General features: G+C 41.2%; 2 protein-coding genes across 2 annotated transcripts; both read right to left on the reverse strand.

Annotated features, from left to right (window-relative positions):
• Positions 1 to 2,146: 2,146 nt before the first annotated feature.
• On the reverse strand, positions 2,147 to 9,442 carry LOC125518699 (guanosine nucleotide diphosphate dissociation inhibitor 1-like). The gene is made up of 13 exons (XM_048683529.1): positions 9,138 to 9,442; positions 6,244 to 6,306; positions 6,027 to 6,110; positions 5,626 to 5,733; positions 5,320 to 5,492; positions 4,789 to 4,900; positions 4,445 to 4,525; positions 4,286 to 4,348; positions 4,094 to 4,195; positions 3,780 to 3,904; positions 3,446 to 3,656; positions 3,285 to 3,359; positions 2,147 to 2,510 (listed from the first exon to the last, which is right to left on the reverse strand). Exons 1-13 carry the CDS (start codon positions 9,222 to 9,224, stop codon positions 2,454 to 2,456), a joined length of 1,341 nt encoding a protein of 446 aa, XP_048539486.1. The 5' UTR covers positions 9,225 to 9,442; the 3' UTR covers positions 2,147 to 2,453.
• A 2,740-nt stretch (positions 9,443 to 12,182) lies between these two features.
• Positions 12,183 to 17,717, reverse strand: LOC125518709 (guanosine nucleotide diphosphate dissociation inhibitor 1). Its single transcript, XM_048683540.1, has 13 exons — positions 17,454 to 17,717; positions 16,722 to 16,784; positions 16,431 to 16,514; positions 15,083 to 15,190; positions 14,760 to 14,932; positions 14,265 to 14,376; positions 13,998 to 14,078; positions 13,841 to 13,903; positions 13,665 to 13,766; positions 13,345 to 13,469; positions 13,023 to 13,233; positions 12,859 to 12,933; positions 12,183 to 12,588 (listed from the first exon to the last, which is right to left on the reverse strand). Exons 1-13 carry the CDS (start codon positions 17,538 to 17,540, stop codon positions 12,535 to 12,537), a joined length of 1,338 nt encoding a protein of 445 aa, XP_048539497.1. The 5' UTR covers positions 17,541 to 17,717; the 3' UTR covers positions 12,183 to 12,534.
• Between the last annotated feature and the right edge of the window lie 90 nt (positions 17,718 to 17,807).

Raw genomic sequence — 17,807 nt, forward strand, 5'->3', positions numbered from 1 at the left:
ATTTAAGGACTTTGGCGCTGTAAAACTGCTTTGTTGTTACGATAGTACATAAAACCACATTTGTCGCTGAAGTTAGTGGAATATTTTGTAATACAAATAGTTCCTTCCAGTAGTAAAAGTGATTTTGTTATCTATATGTGATAGATGCTGCTACTTCTAATCAACTCAATATATATTCGTCTTGGTGTTCTTTTAGTGTAATAAGGTTTTGCATTTGGTCCTATTTGGATTATTTTCACCATTCGTGTTGCAGCCACCTAATTAGGATAAAGTATACTATTGTCATCTCAGTTAGTAATCGGGTATATATGTGGTCTGTTGCCAGGGAGGCACCGCCTTATAATGTATACTACCATTTGCCAATTCCATCGTTTAAAGTGGTTATATGTTGCAATACTGAGGCATTTCCTCCATTAATCAATAATGTCCTTACTAAAGCAAACGGGATGCAGTTTCGCACAGGGAGAGTTCTCACCAATCTGCCATTCTCAAATTGGGGGATCACACACATTGCGCAACACAGTGGGGATAAAAGAAGCAGTCGTGCCGCCATTTTGCCTAGTTAGTGTAGGGTTAGGTATAGGTATAGGTTCGCCTTAGGGCAATTGGCTTGATGCTGTACTTGAGTTGTGCCCTGGCGCTCACTAGCGGCTCTTGGTGGTCATCGGCTCTCTCTATTGGTCATATTCTATGATTGATGATGGTCGTTGGTGGTGGATCTGGTGAAGGCTCCTCCACGGCTGGTGAGACCAAGCTAATGCAATCGTCTCTCCCGTCTTCCTTGGCCAGCATAGAGATGGAGCGGAAGACGACGGATCTACACTCGGCTCGTTTAGATCTGGCGGTCCATAGGGTATTGAAGTTGACCTTCTAGCCACCGCACTGGCCTTGGCTTCGTAAGTTGAAGATCGAAGGAAAAAATGCTTCCAATTCTGCTTTTCAACCCAAGGTGCTTTTTTCGATTGGATTTTTCAGTAATGGGCCGGTTACTAGAAATCCCGTTGGTCCCCAAAAAAATTGGTGTCTTACGACGGGATGATTTGAAATAGAATTTGTATGGCTTATAAAGGCAAACTATTATAGGCAAGTTGGAGACGAGCGTGCTCGCACTTGGAAAAAAGATGATTGGCGAATGAGTAAGGAATTGAACCTACGCCCTTGGGGAGAAAAGGCAGCTCATTAACCACTAGAACAACAATTAGTTTTTATACATGATACATTAAATGCCATATATTTGGGTGCTAAGATATTTTAAATTCAATTTTCATTGGATATTTCAAGCAAAAAGATTCAAATATTACAAGATTTTTGGATAACCAGCTTTTACCTGGTCACCCCGGTAAAAACAGAAACGAGAAAAGAAAAACATCGGTTCAACCTCCATAGGGAGGCCCTTATTTCCTTGCCTGCTATCGGCAAGGATTGCACCGGAGATGGTGGCCAAACCATCTCCGATGATGTTGCTATGTGTACAGTACCCAATTGTGTTCTTGTTGTCATCGTTGGGGTCCTATGTGTAAAAGAGAGGACATGTTTTAAAATCCTGACTGGAACTTTGACGAAGATAACTTTCTTGACATTGAATACGCTGTTGAAGAGGGATACAACAGAGACTATTACTATCCTTCTAAGTTCTAAAGAGATCGTCTTCGTGATTCCATCAAGGAAAAAAGCAAGACGAATGGCATATGACTGGAACATCTTAAAAATTCAGGACTTAGGCAATCTGTGTCGAGCAGATTTCGAACTCGTCTGCGAACTACCATGCAGAGAGGCGGATGCAGCTTTCCCTTACACACCCTGCTCTGCTGGATGAGCAAGTTTCCTGGAAACGGCTTTGAATCTTGGAATTGGAAGAGGAATCCAACTTTACGTGCATGAATGAGAGTTCAAGCTGTGCAAGTTCCATGGGCTAGCAAGAGGGTCACGGACTCTACCGCCAAGATCCGTCGCAGACGCCGCTAGTAGGGCACACCTGCGCCAATGTGAAGGCCAAGGCGACCAAATTTGACCTTGGCAAGACCACCAAGAAGCTAGTCACTGCCATCGCTGGATCGGTCCTGCTGCTTGATTGCTTTTCTGGAAACAGAAAAGATGAGTCGTACAGTTGGTGCGTGCAAACGATTTGGAATATCAACCCTGTTCGTAGCCAGAATTGTAAGCTTATTTTAACAGTTATATTATGATACATACATAAAACCACAAAGTTCATAGCCAACCCTGCTCACTGTTCACATCATTCACTAATTACTCTTCTAGTACAGTAGTAAATAAAACCACCATGGTTCAATCGTCTGGAACCAACATTTTTTTCCATATTGCTGCAAGCGACAAGCATGCAGAAGACAATGGCCATAACACAAACTTTTGATCTGCGGGTGAAATAGTCAGGACATTTGTTATGGTTTGTCCTGCAGTGTTTGAAGAGAACGGCCGTATTTTGATTATGAAATCTAGTATTCTTCTTCAGCAGCACTAGCAGCACTCAAATCAACGCTGAGATCAATAGTCTGCAATGAGAAAACAAGAATAAAGTTAGAATGTAAAGTGGAGCTAGTCAGCACCTCTTTTCGTGACCCATTTAACACCTTTACATGGTGTTCTTGTGCAATTTACTCCCCTTGTTTAACAAACCATACAACGGAACAGGAGGAGTGCAGGAAAGGTACTTATATACCATAATAAAGGAGATACTAACAGCATGTACAGGCGTAGTTAGCTTTAACTACTAGCAGGCAGTGAGAATATCAGGCGATACCACCACTTAGATGATCCCAAGCTACCAATTCGAAAATTTCAAATCTAAATGTTTCAAAAAATTCCAAGAAAATTGTGAATGTTCACAACACATGTGTCTGCAACCCTAAACAATTCAGATCCAAATTCAAAGTACACATTGATAAACAAAAAATACAAATCCAGCATGAATAGTGTCAATAAGGACCAAAACATCAATAGTGTGAAAAACTACACTTTTCACATTTGGATTTGTCTTTTTTGTTTCTCAATGTTACCTCCGTCTCAAAATGTAGGACGTTTTTGTAGGCTAAACGTCATATATTTTGAGACGGAGGTAGTATATATCGAATTTAGATATGAATTTTTTTTAGGGGTTGCAGATACATGTGTTGTGAACATTCATGATTTTTCTCAGAATTTTTGAAACATTTAAATTTGAATTTTTCAAATTGGTATTATGGGAGCATCTAAGTGGTGGTATCACCTGATATTTTCCCCTATCAAGAATTTAAAATTTTGAAAGGAAAATGAAGATGAAATATTACCTTTCCGGTGATCATTGTATACATGTTAAGAACGTCTGTCACAGTTGTCTCAAAATGTGTGGTAGCATCATAGCTCTACAGAGAAATAAACTGTCATAAACATCTATAACAGTCTAAATAAACAAAACCTCTTGTTATGATACATATACTGCAAAATTTACCGTTGAGATGAAGCAATTATCAAGATATGGTTCATTCACTGGTTCATATCTGTCATACATATCAAAAAAGAGCTCATCTACTGGACCAAGTAGATCAATGCCAGGCTTGAGTTCGGATTGTATATTATCACTCTCTGCTTCTGCAGAGACAAATGCAATGAACTTCCCTTTTGGTGCGACGTTGTGGGTGTATGAGCAACAGAAGACATACCTAACAAGAGCAGACCAATAGAAATATCATAAATGAGGATTGCGTAATCATTCAATCAAGTGATGAGCTGTAAATCTAGTCATCCATCAAATGAAAATTGTTTGGGCTTGAGATAGGGCTCACATGTCTGAATTGCGTCCAAGTTGTTTCTGTGGCAAAATAATCTGGACTGAGTGGGACTCATTTGTATTTGGGATTGGATGACTCATAATAGCAATTGCACGTGCAACTTTGCCGATCTTCCTGACCTGTTGAAAAACATGAGCAAAACATCATCATTGGAAGCAATGCATAACAAAAGCTCCAGACGAGGTTGTAGTAAATATGAACTTCTCAAGAAGGGAAGGGAAGGGAATAATGAAGATAAAAGGCCAAAGTTAGACTAAATGTTTGCCATGTATTAACCTTGACAGAGTGCAGGCAAGAAGAATATTCACCTTGTTGGTCAAGTACGAAGGATCGCAGACAACTTTCTTGCATTTTGCGGTTTCACCTTCTGATGTAACACCACACGCTTTTCCTTCCATATCGAATTCAACCTACATGAATTAGGTGGCACAGGTGAAAGAAATTGTGATTTACCATACAGATCATGTGGGTTATACTAATAGGAAGGTGACAAATAATACCTTGCATTCTGGCTTACTTAACATGTAAGTGCCACCATAAACAGCACTTAGACGTGCAAAACCCTGTAGCATAAAAAAAGCATTGTAACAAATGAGCATCTTAGTAACATGTATGTGCAGTATGACAATAAAGGTATAGCAAACTGAAAACACACTGACCTGTGGCAGCTCACCCAGCCCATATAGAGGATAAATATAAGGCGAGCCCCCTTGAAAACGTGCAAGAGACTCCGAATATAACTAAAAGCAGATGACGGTAAGATGTAATCGAAATCCATGAGTCACACAATCAAATAAAAGCAATGACACTGCTAAAAGGAAGAACAATTACAGGGACTGGATTATGAATGATTGGCAACTACTCCCTCTGTCCCACAATGTAAGACGTTTTTGCAAGCTGTTCTAGCTTGCAAAAACATCTTATATTGTGAGACAGAGGGAGTACATGATGAACTTATAATACCAAACAAGGACCATCTACCATTGTTTTTGTCAAGACTTACTTTCATCCTTTTCACAGTATCAAGTGCTGGTTCATTGAGGTGACGATCATCCCTATGGAGAGCAAGCGCGTGGCCAATGAAATCCACTGTATCATCAACTAAGCCGTACTTTCTGCAAAAACACAAACAGAAAATATAGTTATTTTGCAGAAAGGGATAATAACAAGCACATGAAATATCCTTTCACACCATGTAGAAGGTTGAAGGCCAGGGACTAGTTATCATTATTAAAAGAAGCTAAAAAGTAACTGAAATAGGTTCACAGTTGGGAAGACAATACAGTAAGCGAATTTCTGAGGAAACTGAAAAGTTGGACAAGAACGATACTGTATACGTGCAACTGAACCAACTCTTTGCGTTCATACTTGATTTTCCTGAAAAGGTCATCCACATTTGGAAGCATGGTTCCCAGGCATTGTGTACTACCCTGACACCACTATAATTGTCGGCGACTTGGGTGTTGCAATTTGTTTATGACTAACATTACTGACAAAGCAATGAACAGAATGGAGCAATCATCAATGCACTCACGCTATCAATTCTTTAGTTGTCAACGTAGTAAGGTCCAATCCCTGATGTGTTTTTGGATCAGCTTCATCGTAATTTTGGACATAAATGAAGAAGTTCCTTGCTCTGCGTTTCTCAAAAAGGCCCATCAAAGGAGACTTCAGAGCCTCCATATCAGTCGCGGGAACCTTGTGGATCTGATCGAACATGATAACAGAAACAAGGTAAGTTGCACCTCTAGCATAGGATCAGATTACAGAACCTAACAACCTATGGAAGATACAGGATATGTGATGATAAAAACAAAAGGAAATAAGCTGAAGAATCTACCTTCCCTTTGCTGAAGACAAAGCTCCCATCAACAGCTTTGAATGACAAATACTTCGTTACATTAGTGTGAATGAGGGTTCGAACCAATGTCCCATTTGCCATCATAAACTGATCACAGAAACGTTTTGTGATAATCAATGAACAAATAAACATAAATCTGGACAGCTACCTTACAGGGTTGTTCTTTTTGTTCTATTTTTCCTGTTAGTAATACATGAGAATTCCATACTTTGTTGAATCATCAGTGAATCACCACATTAATTACATAAAGAAGCTCCGCATGTTTCCCATAAAGAAAAAAACTATGCACCATCATGAGGGTTTATTTGTGTAATCATAGCAAACATAGGTGGTGTAGCTGTGTTGTAAAGATAGTTTTGGATGGGAGGGGACTGTTGCACCTTTGGAACCATGTCTACGTTGTAATCTTTGCTTGAGCCTAGATGTGCCGGGGGCTTGTCTTCCCCTCTAAATTTCTTCCAGAGCTGTCCCCAAACAAGAATTTATTGGGGTTAATATAAATGATAAAAGCTCTGACAAAATCAATTAAAGAACAACGTGTAATAGCATAAAAAAAACTTCACAAAATCTCGAACCTCCAGCATTGGACTTGCTTACCTGATTAAGGTTGAGAGAAGTGGAATCTCCACCATAATAGTCATTTCTATCCATGTGCAAAACCTGCAATATCATCAAACACATGTTCGTAAGGGGGTTCTATACATGAATTTTCAGTATTACTACATTGCTTTACAAATGCAAGTGCTTTCAAAAAGGGCCATAAAAAGATACAAGGCTCATGAGCTACTCAAGATCCTGACTCAGAACAAATACTCATATATGCCTATAATTGTGTAGCATGTCGTTGCCAGTGAACAAATATTCAGGCCCTTAATGTGTTTCAAAATTCATTCTTTGCACTTTTTGGGATAGCAAAAAAGCACTACTAAAATTTCCTGTTGTTTAAAAGAAATGATTATGTTCATATTTGTATCAAAAGCGTATCCAGATCAAGGGGTAGTTGTTAGTAGAGATTATATTGTTAGCGATGAAAAAATAATGAGGCCACTTTGCTAGAAGGAATTTGCTTGAAGACATAAGATTGTTAGCAAGTTCGTTTTGAGATTTCCCCTCAGTGGTTTCTGGTTGTGGGGAGTGTTCAATAGGCTGGAGAGGAAGGCATATGAACTCACTTGTACCTTTACCCGCAAAAAAAAAACTCGCTTGTACCTTCCTCTGATTCTTTATCCCATCTCTAAAATAAAATTAAGTGAAAACTCCTACAGAAAACTGCTTCACACAACCAAATATTAATAACCTATGTCAAAATTATACTCTTGGGAAAAATGGTAAGAAAAAACCTAATCAAATTCCTCCAACTAACTAATTCACCGCAGTATCTCATCTGACAAAATCTCCCAAACAAACTGACATCCTTGTCTATTCTAATTTCATCATAAGGATATTTTCTAGCAAGAACTTTTTGCGGAACACGAGGAAATATGCACCTCTGCATCAAATGTTTGTGTTAAGACAAACCACTTGAACCTTGTCTGCGCAGGAAGACCGGACATAGCACTACATCGGACAGTGGCCCCGACAAGTCTCCCTTTCCTTTTCTCTTGTCCTATGACTTCCTTCCATCTCTCTTTCTGTTTTCCCTCTAACAATGTTCTCTCTCACATAGGCACGTAGGCATATGGCTTTGTTCTATTCTTGCATTTTCTGTTGCTGCTGTTTGACTTTGGCGTCTACCGTGCGCGAATCTGGACCGGCAGACTGCTGGTGTCATATCCTCTAAATCAATAATGAGTATCACTAATTTCTCTTGATTTACATTTTTTTTTTCTTTGGTTTCACCTGAACCAACTCCGGCTATGTTGTCTCAACATAGCCGGTCCCAAGCCCGGGTAAAGGAGGAGGGTTGTGATAGGCTTGGCGAGCCAACGTAAAAACTCAGCCACTCTTATGGAGATGTCTTTTTAGAATAAGAAGCGTGCGGAGAATGTCAAGAGAGGTCGGGGTAGACCGAATTTGACATGGGAGGAGTCCATTAAGAGAGACCTGAAGGATTGGAGTATCACCAAAGAACTAGCTATGGACACGGGTGCGTGGAAACTTGCTATCCATGTGCCAAAGCTATGAGTTGGTCGCGAGATCTTATGGGTTTCACCTCTAGCCTACCCCAACTTGTTTGGGACTAAAGGCTTTGTTGTTGTTGTTTGTTGTTGTTGGGTTCACCTGAAGCCAACGTCCCTCTGCACAGCTCTGCCCCTGGCATAGACTGAATCGAGTTTGAAATGAAGCTCAAATCAAGAAGTGGTGGCAAAGGACAATGGCACAGAGGCACACCATGAGCACCAGAGGGGCGGCGACAGCGAGCCACCGGTCCGCAGCCAATACCCAGGGTTTCTGTATCTACACCAAATGGATGCATAAATTCTACATGATGCGCCATTTCCAGTAATGATTAATAGTAACTCACTAATCTTTATCTTTACTCCTATGAAGAGACCAGTTGGACCACTGTGGAGTCGTGTGAATCATTCCTTTTTTTTTCCTTGAACACACATCTAAGTGCGTGCCATTTTGTATTAAGAAGAAGAGTGTCACGATGACACAGAGTTTCGAGTCTCCAGCCTATGGGCGCAGCCACTTGGACATGGTAGCACAGGCTATGTTCAACCGATATGGATGGTGGTGTAGCAATACTGTTTTTGCTGCATGAGTGTGACATGTAATCTTGTCTGCATTTCAGTCCAGCCCTTGAGCAAATTTTTCCATTTTTCTAAGAATTGCTAATACTTTGCAATAAAGATGGTTCAAGTACATGGATATGCAGAGACCGGGAATCCCCCCTCCTCCTCCTTTTTGAGGCACTAGGTAGCATCAGGGGGTCTGGCATGGCCGGGGAGCTGCCGAAGCGCCTTGAGCACGGCTTCACTGAGGATCAACTCGGACCAGGTCCTTACTTCTCGGCATCGCTCCAAGCATGCCGAGGCCACCAGATTCGCCATGAATAATCCGAATTAGTACCAGCGTGTGACATTCAGATGCAATTACACACCACCCACTTAATGTTGCAAAAACGCCTGGATCCATCACGAATTCTGGCCTCGCTAGTTTACATCCAGCATGAAGAACCAGGCTAGAAGTCAGAAGCTTGGGCGATGCAACACACATGTCGCCCTCCCCTCAGAATACACCTCGCTCAGCATGGAAAGCTCACAAAACTGGCGAATCAGTGGCTGGCCCCCTTTGGATCGACTAAGGCGCAGGTAAACAGAGTTAGTACAAACGAAGTGTTTATCTAGCAGCAAATCTAGTCCAGATCAAACAAGCGCAGCACCGCCTGGTGTACCAGGCAGCGCGCTCCAGTGATCCAGTCCACCCCGGGCAGCGGAAGCAAGATAGGGAACGCTGAGCGGTGACAGGGACGCGGAACCCAAGCATGGAAGCGACGGATCGGGGGCGAGACAGGGGCGGAGAGCGACCGATCGGCGGCGACTCACCTTGAGGCCGTCGACGGAGAGGAGGCCGCTGAGGATGCACTCCTTGAGCCCCGTGCCCAGCACGATCACGTCGTACTCCTCATCCATGGCGGCGGCCTCTCGGCGAGCTTGTCGCGATGGTTCCGGGGAGCAAGAGGCGTCAGCACGGAGGGCGGCGGTGGTGGGGAGAAGTGGAGTTGACAAAAGGGCAGCAGTTGGGGGTGGGGATGGGAATGGGATTTGGCGTTCGGGAATCCGGAAGAAGTCGGACGCGCATGCGATGGCACTCGGAGGAGGACAACACGACCCGTCTCTTTCGCGTGCAGGCCCCTGGATAAAACCAGACTTAGTCTCTCCGCGTCATATGAATATCTTTTAATGATTTAGGTTAAAAATGATTTGAATATTGCTCACCACACCTTTTCTAGTATAGATGAGAAATAACCCTGTCTTGTCTTAACCTCTACGCTGTTGAATTTTACGCGAAGATTCATGAGGATTTTTTCTTCTAATTTTTTTGTCTGATAATCAAGTAGTGTAGGAGTTAGATGACACTTTGTTAATTCTGATACTCTCCCGCATGCATGTCTCTACTAGAGGTTGTAGTCGCCTAGCTATAAAATTGACCTCTTGTTTTAATAGAGATGCCGCCTCCAACTCAAACAATAATGTGCATTAATGAGCACTACGTCAGAAGTTATCACTAAAATACATGGACAAGGAGAATGAGATATTTTCTATTATTCTCTCGCATCATGCTTTCTCCTTCACGTCAACAATCATCATATATATGACAAAATCAAGAGTAAGTGTAAAGTCTTCGTAGATGCCATAAGTTGTATCTAAGATGAACATGCTACCATCTGCGCGAGAAGCTCGCCAAGATAAACATTTGTGGCTCCCATATTTAGGTTCAAACATTTCGATTTTTTTAATATTCTTAACTCTATACTAATTTTACAATATCAAAACAATTGAATTCAATTTTGATACGCACACAACAAACAGGGACATGTTCTACTATGAGTAGTGGATAATTCAAATTGTGTTCTCCAAATGTTGTTCACAAGTGATTATTTGTGTTTCTCAATGTCTGTGTGAATGGTAAATAAATAGTAAAGGTGTCTTGTGATGTAGACTTTAGGCCATGTTTGTTTCAGCGTTAGGCAACAAATTTTTATAAAAAAATTAGAAGCTGAAAGAAACAACTATTTGAAATCAGCTTTGCCACTAAAGCGAATCTAGTTTCAGACCATTTTCAGTGCAATTGTCTAAAGCACGTCCAGATGTACTCTAGTGACAAAGTTGATTCTATAGATCAATTTTGCTACTGAAGTGAATCCATTGGTGGTTTGAAGCCAACTAAATTTGTAATAAGTAAGGCCTATGTTATTTGGTTATATCATGACCTTTCGATGTGTCATATGCCTTACTGGAAATATTTATGACTATTAGGCTTTCGTTCGTATTATTTTTACCTAAAGAGAGGAGTGCACCTAAGGCACATCTTCGAAACGGCAACCATAAAAATTTGGTCGTGAACAACCCATGAATAGTAGTACCCAACCGCTCTGCTTAATAATCTGCTAATTGTTTGGTCAACCCTTCCTTTTTACCTCACTTAACCCAAAGAATCAGTGCACACACAAGGGAAGTTTGCCCGTACACAAGTTTACATGAATTCCCCTTTTCAACTTAAACTCAAAGGGCTCCGTCCATGGGCAGATCTAGTGTGAGGGCCATTAGCGCCATTGCCCCCACAAACAATTTGCAAATTTTCTTTTACTACTGTAAAGTTTATCCATCATATAATAATTTTGGTGTACTATAATAAAAAAATCTAGTCATTGAAATCTTCTATATCTAAATAGCTAGCCCCACTAACTATCTTTCTTAACATGCAAGCATGCCACATTATCGCCTACACTCACTACCATATGTCTCGCAACATGCAAGCATGCCACTTCATCATGAAACCTGCATGAAAAGAGACCTATCTCAACATGCGAATTTCTATTATTTTATTTTATTTATATTTAATAAACATTTTACAACTACATAGTAATCAAACATAATAAATTATATGTAGTCTCAGTTTTATCCTTTTATATATATTTCATACAATGAATCACATTGAGATATGTTGCAAAATATTCCCGCAATAACGTGTGGGGTATCATCTAGTGTTTCCATGGTTGCCCCCCATATTGTCAGATCCTAGATCCGCCACTGGCTCCAACGCCTATTCCTCAAGCATTGAACACTAGCCGGTAGCTTCCCAAAAAGATGATAGAAGTGAGACATAAAATAAGACAAACAAAAATTTGGGCAACAAACTAAAAAGATGATAGAATGAGACATACGATGAGCAACAAAAACTTAGGCAGCAAATTATAGTGTCGATAAGGCAACTAAACCTCCAAACCACTAGATATATTCCATATTATCTCATGCAACAAGTTCGTAAAAACAATGGTGTTATTGACTCACTACACAACAAAAGTATACAAATTTGTAAAGAAATGATGTTATTGACTCACCACACACAAAAAAATCTTTAACTCATGCAACGAATTGTGAGTAAATTGAACTAAATTCTAATTGATGCGTGCAAAAACTTTAAGCTTACACAACAAAAATGCTAGATGTATGCAACACAAAATCAACTTATCGAAAGACTAGCAAAACATGTGCAGCAGCAACAAAAACCAGATGTGTGAAACACAGCAAACATATACTCCCTTGTAAATAAATATAAGACCGTTTAGATCATCAGAGGAAGTACAACACACTTCCATTGCAAGGAAACACACATTTCCAAATAAGATGATTTTTGCCAGACTGCACAAAGATATCCTTAACTATTTCTTCTACAGCAGCCTTGTTGCCCAAGTGAGTGCAATATTCCTTGTTACCAATTTTTATGTAGAAGATCGACAATTGTTGCAAATAAATCAAACAATCTCTAAATTTTGATACTTCCTTTGGTTCAAACTTCAAACCCACTTTCTATGTTTCTCACGTAACATTTCAAAACCATCTGCATGCTTACTTTCTTGAACGAAAGAAAATAAACCACATTGACCTTACTCGGAAGGAAAATACATCCAAGACACCAATATGTATGACTGTAGAATACATCAACAAGACGAACATGAACATGCTAAAGCCATCGTTACGATAGAATAACGTTTACAACCCAGTGGATCAATATGGAAGTTAACGAAGGAAATCAGCACCATTCCACATATAATAATTTCGCATAGTGCTGCTGGCAGGCGTGGACCTGAACCCCCTACGCACCTGAACCCCCTACGCAGTATGCAGCTCATGTCACACATGACCATCCTGCAGTAGGATTCTGGTGGTGTTCCTCCATTTAGTATAGTCTTGAAGAAAATGCTTGGTTTGATGAGATCTAGTACTCTTCTGCAGCGCTGGCAGCACTGAGATCAACGCTAAGATCAACAGTCTGCAAGAAGACCAGAGAGTTATGCCAAAACAGCTTTCAGCCACAAAAATGTGGAATTTATTAGGTACCAAAATTGCCGATACAAGAGCTAGATATATATAGGTCCAAATTCTACAGAAAAAAAAGCCAATAGAGAATCACTAGTGAATAAAATATAGACGGCAGTCCTCGGGAACAAAATGTGAATTCTCAGAGTTTACCCCACATCAACAGAAACTACTAATCGCCCACCAGCATTGCAAAGGTAAAAGGAGTGAATCTCAAGCTTACCTTTCCAGTAATCAGTGTGTACATATTAAGAACATCTGTGACAGTTGTCTCAAAGTGAGTAGTGGCATCATAACTCTGCAAAGAGGGAAAGAAAAGAAAAAACTGCCATGAACATCTACAATATGAGACCAACACTGTATTGTCATATATAAAGCAAAACTTACCGATGAGACAAAGCAATTATCAAGAGAAGGTTCATTGACGGGTTCATATCTGTCATACATATCAAAAAACAATTCATCTACTGGACCAAGTAGATCGATTCCAGGCTTTAGTTCGGACTGTGGGTTATCAGTCTCTGCTTCTGCAGACACAAATGCAATGAACTTCCCTTTTGGTGCGACATTGTGGGTGTACGAGCAACAGAAGACATACCTACAACATATATACCAGCATGCATGTCACAAAGAAGCAATGGAGAAACTGAATTTAGAAATTTATCCAGCGATAATTATTTGAGAACTGAGACAGAAAGTGAGCCCTCACATGTCTGACTTGCGCCCAAGTTGCTTTTGTGGTAAAATAATCTGAATCGAGTGGGAATCATTTGCATTTGGAATTGGGTGGCTCATAATAGCAATTGCTCGTGCAACTTTTCCAATCTTCCTTACCTGTTCACAGAGTAAACGTCATGGGACAATGCTAGTGTGTAGCAAAACAGTATGCAGACAATAAGAATTACAAGAGACCAAACCGTGAAGGTTCAAAACTTAAGTAAGTTCAGATGGACCATGAGAATTTCAGTGAATTTGGTACAAACATGTCCAAACAAAAGTATAACATCAATTGAAAACAGCGATATATACCTTGTTGGCCAAGTAAGAAGGATCACAGACAACCTTCTTGCACTTGGCAGTTTCACCTTCTGATGTAACACCACACACTTTCCCCTCCATATCAAATTCAACCTACAATAGAGTATTGGGTAAAAGAATTCACACATAATGGCATAAATGATTAGCATAGATGCGGTAAGACCAACCTTGCACTCTGGCTTATTTAACATATAAGTGCCACCATAAACAGCACTTAGACGTGCAAAAGCCTGAACAGTAAGAAAGCACTTTAGCATATAAGCATCTTAAAGGCAAACATGCAGTAGAAAATATATTAGCTCAAGTAATCGAAAAACAACTGACCTGTGGCAGCTCACCCAACCCATACAATGGGTAAATATAAGGTGAGCCTCCTTGGAACCGTGCAAGAGACTCAGAATAGAGCTAGCAGCAAGCAACAAAGTTTCATTATGCTCCATTGATAAAACACAATTAAATAGCAGAAATATCACCAAAGAACAAATATACAAGGGTGGCAGATCATAGAAATTATATTGATGTTAACAAGCCAGAAACCTTCTATCTTCTTAAGAACAGAAAAAACTAAAAAAAAAAATAGCCAGGGCATACTTTCATTCTTTTAACAGTATCAATTGCTGGCTCGCTTAGGTAGCGATCGTCCCTGTGAAGAGCAAGCGCATGGCCAATGAAATCTATAGTATCATCACTCAATCCGTGTTTCCTGGAAACAAAAAACAAAAAACAAATAAGATTACTTGCAGTGCAGGAAGTAACAAGGGATATCCTTCCACTTTTAATGGTAAGTGCAGATCAGTACATGATACTGAAATCAAATGTCCTGCAACTCTACTGTTTTCTCAAAAGAGAGTAAATTATTAAACCAATCCCTACTTCTGAAAAAAAAACAATAAAAATCAAGGTAATGCAGAAGATGCATGTGCAATTAGAACAAGCATGTATTCTTTCCTAACAATGAGGCAGACAGAACTAGTTTTTCTACATTTCAGCCACTAAACAGAAAATAAGCAACTACCTTATATAGTCCTTTTTACCCCCAAAAAAAATCTGATATACCATTGATGCCATAACAGATGAGATACTTACGCAATCAATTCTCTAGTTGTCATCCTTGTAAGGTCCAATCCTTGATGTGTTCTTGGATCAGCATCATTGTAATCTTGGACATAAATGAAGAAGTTCCTTGCTCTACGTTTCTCAAATATGCCCATTAAAGGGGATTTTAGAGCCTCCATGTCAGTGGCAGGAACCTTGTGAATCTGATGCAAATGCAACACAACAACAGAATGTAGGTGGCCATTTTGAATAGTGGTGTTTAGAATCATGAGATCAAAGAATGGCTTATGACGAGTCCAACAAAGGTGCCATCCATACAAGACAGGAGGTATGCGTGTAAGCTAAAGCAATACCTTCCCTTTGCTGAAGACAAAGCTTCCATCAACAGCTTTGAAAGACAGATACTTCGTCACATCAGTGTGAATGAGAGTACGAACCAAAGTTCCGTTCGCCATCATAAACTGGTCAGAGATAGAAAGACAGATACTATTTTTATCAAATGTTTACAATCTCAACATATTACATGTAGCCTGTAGGTTTATAGCATTTCATAATCTGAACCAAGCATCTGTTTATTGTTAATAAAACCACAAGTTTCTATGAAAAGAAATAAAAATAAAAATAGTAAAATACAAGTAATGGGAAACACTATCAGGATTGTGGAGTCATGACAAGGGTTCCAACATAGGAAGAGAGTTGAGCGGTTATTGGTCAAAACTGTATACAAAGGAGCCGCATTAAAATGAAGCAAAAAATGCAAGGAAACATTGAAAAATGTTTAGTACTTCTTGGCCACAAGCCTCTTGAAGGAGTTGCAAAGCCATTGACAGTTTGGCGCCTACTAGTATGATGCTAAATTTAGCACAGACCAATTCGATTTAGACAAGGTTGCATGCTCTATCTGCTAAAATTACTCCATCAGGCCCACACATCACTCCCCAATCTGCTTTAGAACCATGGTTACCAGATTCGCGGATCAATGGGTTTGCCACATACAAAAGTTGGGTTCCCTAATAGGTGTACATTTCTGATTCGCGGACAAAGATGGAGATGGGATACGCAAACCAGATATCTAGGCACAAGGGTTTTACTAGAGAACATCCCCATTCGCGGACAAACTAGTTAGGAAGTGAACCCTAAGGTAGCAACGGAAACTTCTAAAGAAACATAGTACCGTAACCTATCTCCCTAGCGCTCTGCTGTACCAGCGCCGCCTTTCCATCTAAAAGACGATATGGTTAAAGAAAGTCTCCAACCCTCCATCCTCACCAGATCCAGGTGGTCAATGTCTCAAGGCTGCAGGCTACAGGCCACAGCCCCATCCTCCCTGTCACTGCTCCTAAGAACGGTATTAGTGGCGGATGGCAGCTGGAAGAAATCATATCCTCCCATCTTCTAATTTATCTTGATTTCATTGGTTTGGCAGTTTGGCACCCATCTACGAATCGGACACCAAATCCTTACTGATTGTCATCTATTTCCAACCGACAGGTTTCAAAGGGTGTTACACAACTCCGGTAACCATGTTTGGAAGACTATTTACTGATCATACACCAACTGTTTTCCTTATTGCTAAATCACTTGACTGCCACAAATAAGTTAGTAAATATTTTTGCAATGAAAAGAGTACATTTATTGTATACTCAGTTAATATTTGCTGCATACAGAAAGATGGATTTAATCAAAAGGGGCATGTCACACCTTTGGAACCATGTCTACATTGTAGTCTCTGCTCGCACCTAAATGCGCCGGTGGTTTTTCTTCCCCCCTGAACTTCTTCCAGAGCTGTCGACAACATATACAAACATTAAAGAGGTATAACTAAAAACAACTACAAGACTAAATCAATCATATCAACTAACAAAACAAACAGAGTAACTTTTGTTTATATACATATATTTTCAAGAAGTACCCATTGATACAATTATAACCTCATTCTAGGTAGTTGCGATCTTAACTTAAACCACTCGATAGAGACATATAGCTGCTTGCCTGGTTCAAGTTGAGGGAGGTGGAATCTCCTCCATAGTAGTCATTTCTATCCATGTGCAAAACCTGCAAAAAAAAAGCAAAGGAGGATCCTTAGAACACATTTAGCAATATCGCCATTTTTGCACCCCTTCAGACTACAACATGTATCGAGCATCCCACCACTTTTGGATCAGCAGCATCTCACCCAATTAATACACCATAAAAGATCATGCTTCCAAAATGGGTAAGCATGTCATGCCACAACAACTCAAACCACGCCCTACCTTTTTCCTCCCTAACTGCTGTGCCCCAGCGTTGCAAAACTCATACCGGCGCCTTACAAGCATGGATCACATCTACTAGCATAAACTGAGCGAGATGCCGTCACTGCAGTTTACCTTCCGATTCAGCCACGCCCCAGCGTCCCCACCTCCACATCACTACAGGCTGCCTCCCCCAAGTCGAACGACCGGCCAAGTTTCGCAACAGTTCCTACCACGAACAACAGAGGGACACTGCGTGGCAGCGAAAACAATCGCCCATCTGCTGAAATCAGGTCCGGATCAAGCCGGGCGCCACTACCATCGCCCGATCTACTACCTGGAAGCAGCAGCAACCACCCCGCCCGCGCGCCGAGCGCGCGGGCTCCGTCGGAAAACACGCGCACGGGAGCTGACTGAGCGGCGTCACGGCAGGCAGCTGGAACGGGGAAAGGCACAGATCGATCGGTAGGGGGGAGGAGGCGGGCTTCACCTTGAGGCCGTCGACGGAGAGGAGGCCGCTGAGAATGCACTCCTTGAGCCCCGTGCCCAGCACGATCACGTCGTACTCCTCGTCCATGGCGGGCTGGCCGCGGCGATCGCGGGTAGGGGCGAGCAGAGCAGAGCAGAGCAGCGGCAGCAGATGGGAGAGGGGGGAGGCGGAGGAGTGGGGTTGAGTTGGACGCAAGCAACGGGGGCAGCTGCTAAAAGAGCGGTGGGATGGATGGATTCCGGGAGGGAGGTGCCAGGTGCGTGCGTGCGATGTCGATCCCCAGAAACACGGCACGGCGTTTATGCGTGCAGGTCCCTGGGGCGATGCTCTATTTGCGCGTACGGGTGCCTTTAT

This window comes from Triticum urartu, chromosome 1 (genome assembly GCF_003073215.2).
Source record: "Triticum urartu cultivar G1812 chromosome 1, Tu2.1, whole genome shotgun sequence".
NCBI classification, from domain to species: domain Eukaryota; kingdom Viridiplantae; phylum Streptophyta; class Magnoliopsida; order Poales; family Poaceae; genus Triticum; species Triticum urartu.

Bases quoted from the DNA above. Each gene is read 5' to 3' on its own strand.
- LOC125518699 (XM_048683529.1), bottom strand. From the start codon at position 9,224: ATGGATGAGGAGTACGACGTGATCGTGCTGGGCACGGGGCTCAAGGAG. The intron at 6,111-6,243 runs GTAAGCAAGTCC...GTTTGGGGACAG, and splicing joins CTTCTCTCAACCTTAATCAG to CTCTGGAAGAAATTTAGAGG. The intron at 3,360-3,445 runs GTAAATTTTGCA...ATTTCTCTGTAG, and splicing joins ATAATTGCTTCATCTCAACG to AGCTATGATGCTACCACACA.
- LOC125518709 (XM_048683540.1), bottom strand. From the start codon at position 17,540: ATGGACGAGGAGTACGACGTGATCGTGCTGGGCACGGGGCTCAAGGAG. The intron at 16,785-17,453 runs GTGAAGCCCGCC...TTTTTTTTGCAG, and splicing joins TCTCCGTCGACGGCCTCAAG to GTTTTGCACATGGATAGAAA. The intron at 12,589-12,858 runs GTAAGCTTGAGA...GTCTTCTTGCAG, and splicing joins ACACACTGATTACTGGAAAG to ACTGTTGATCTTAGCGTTGA.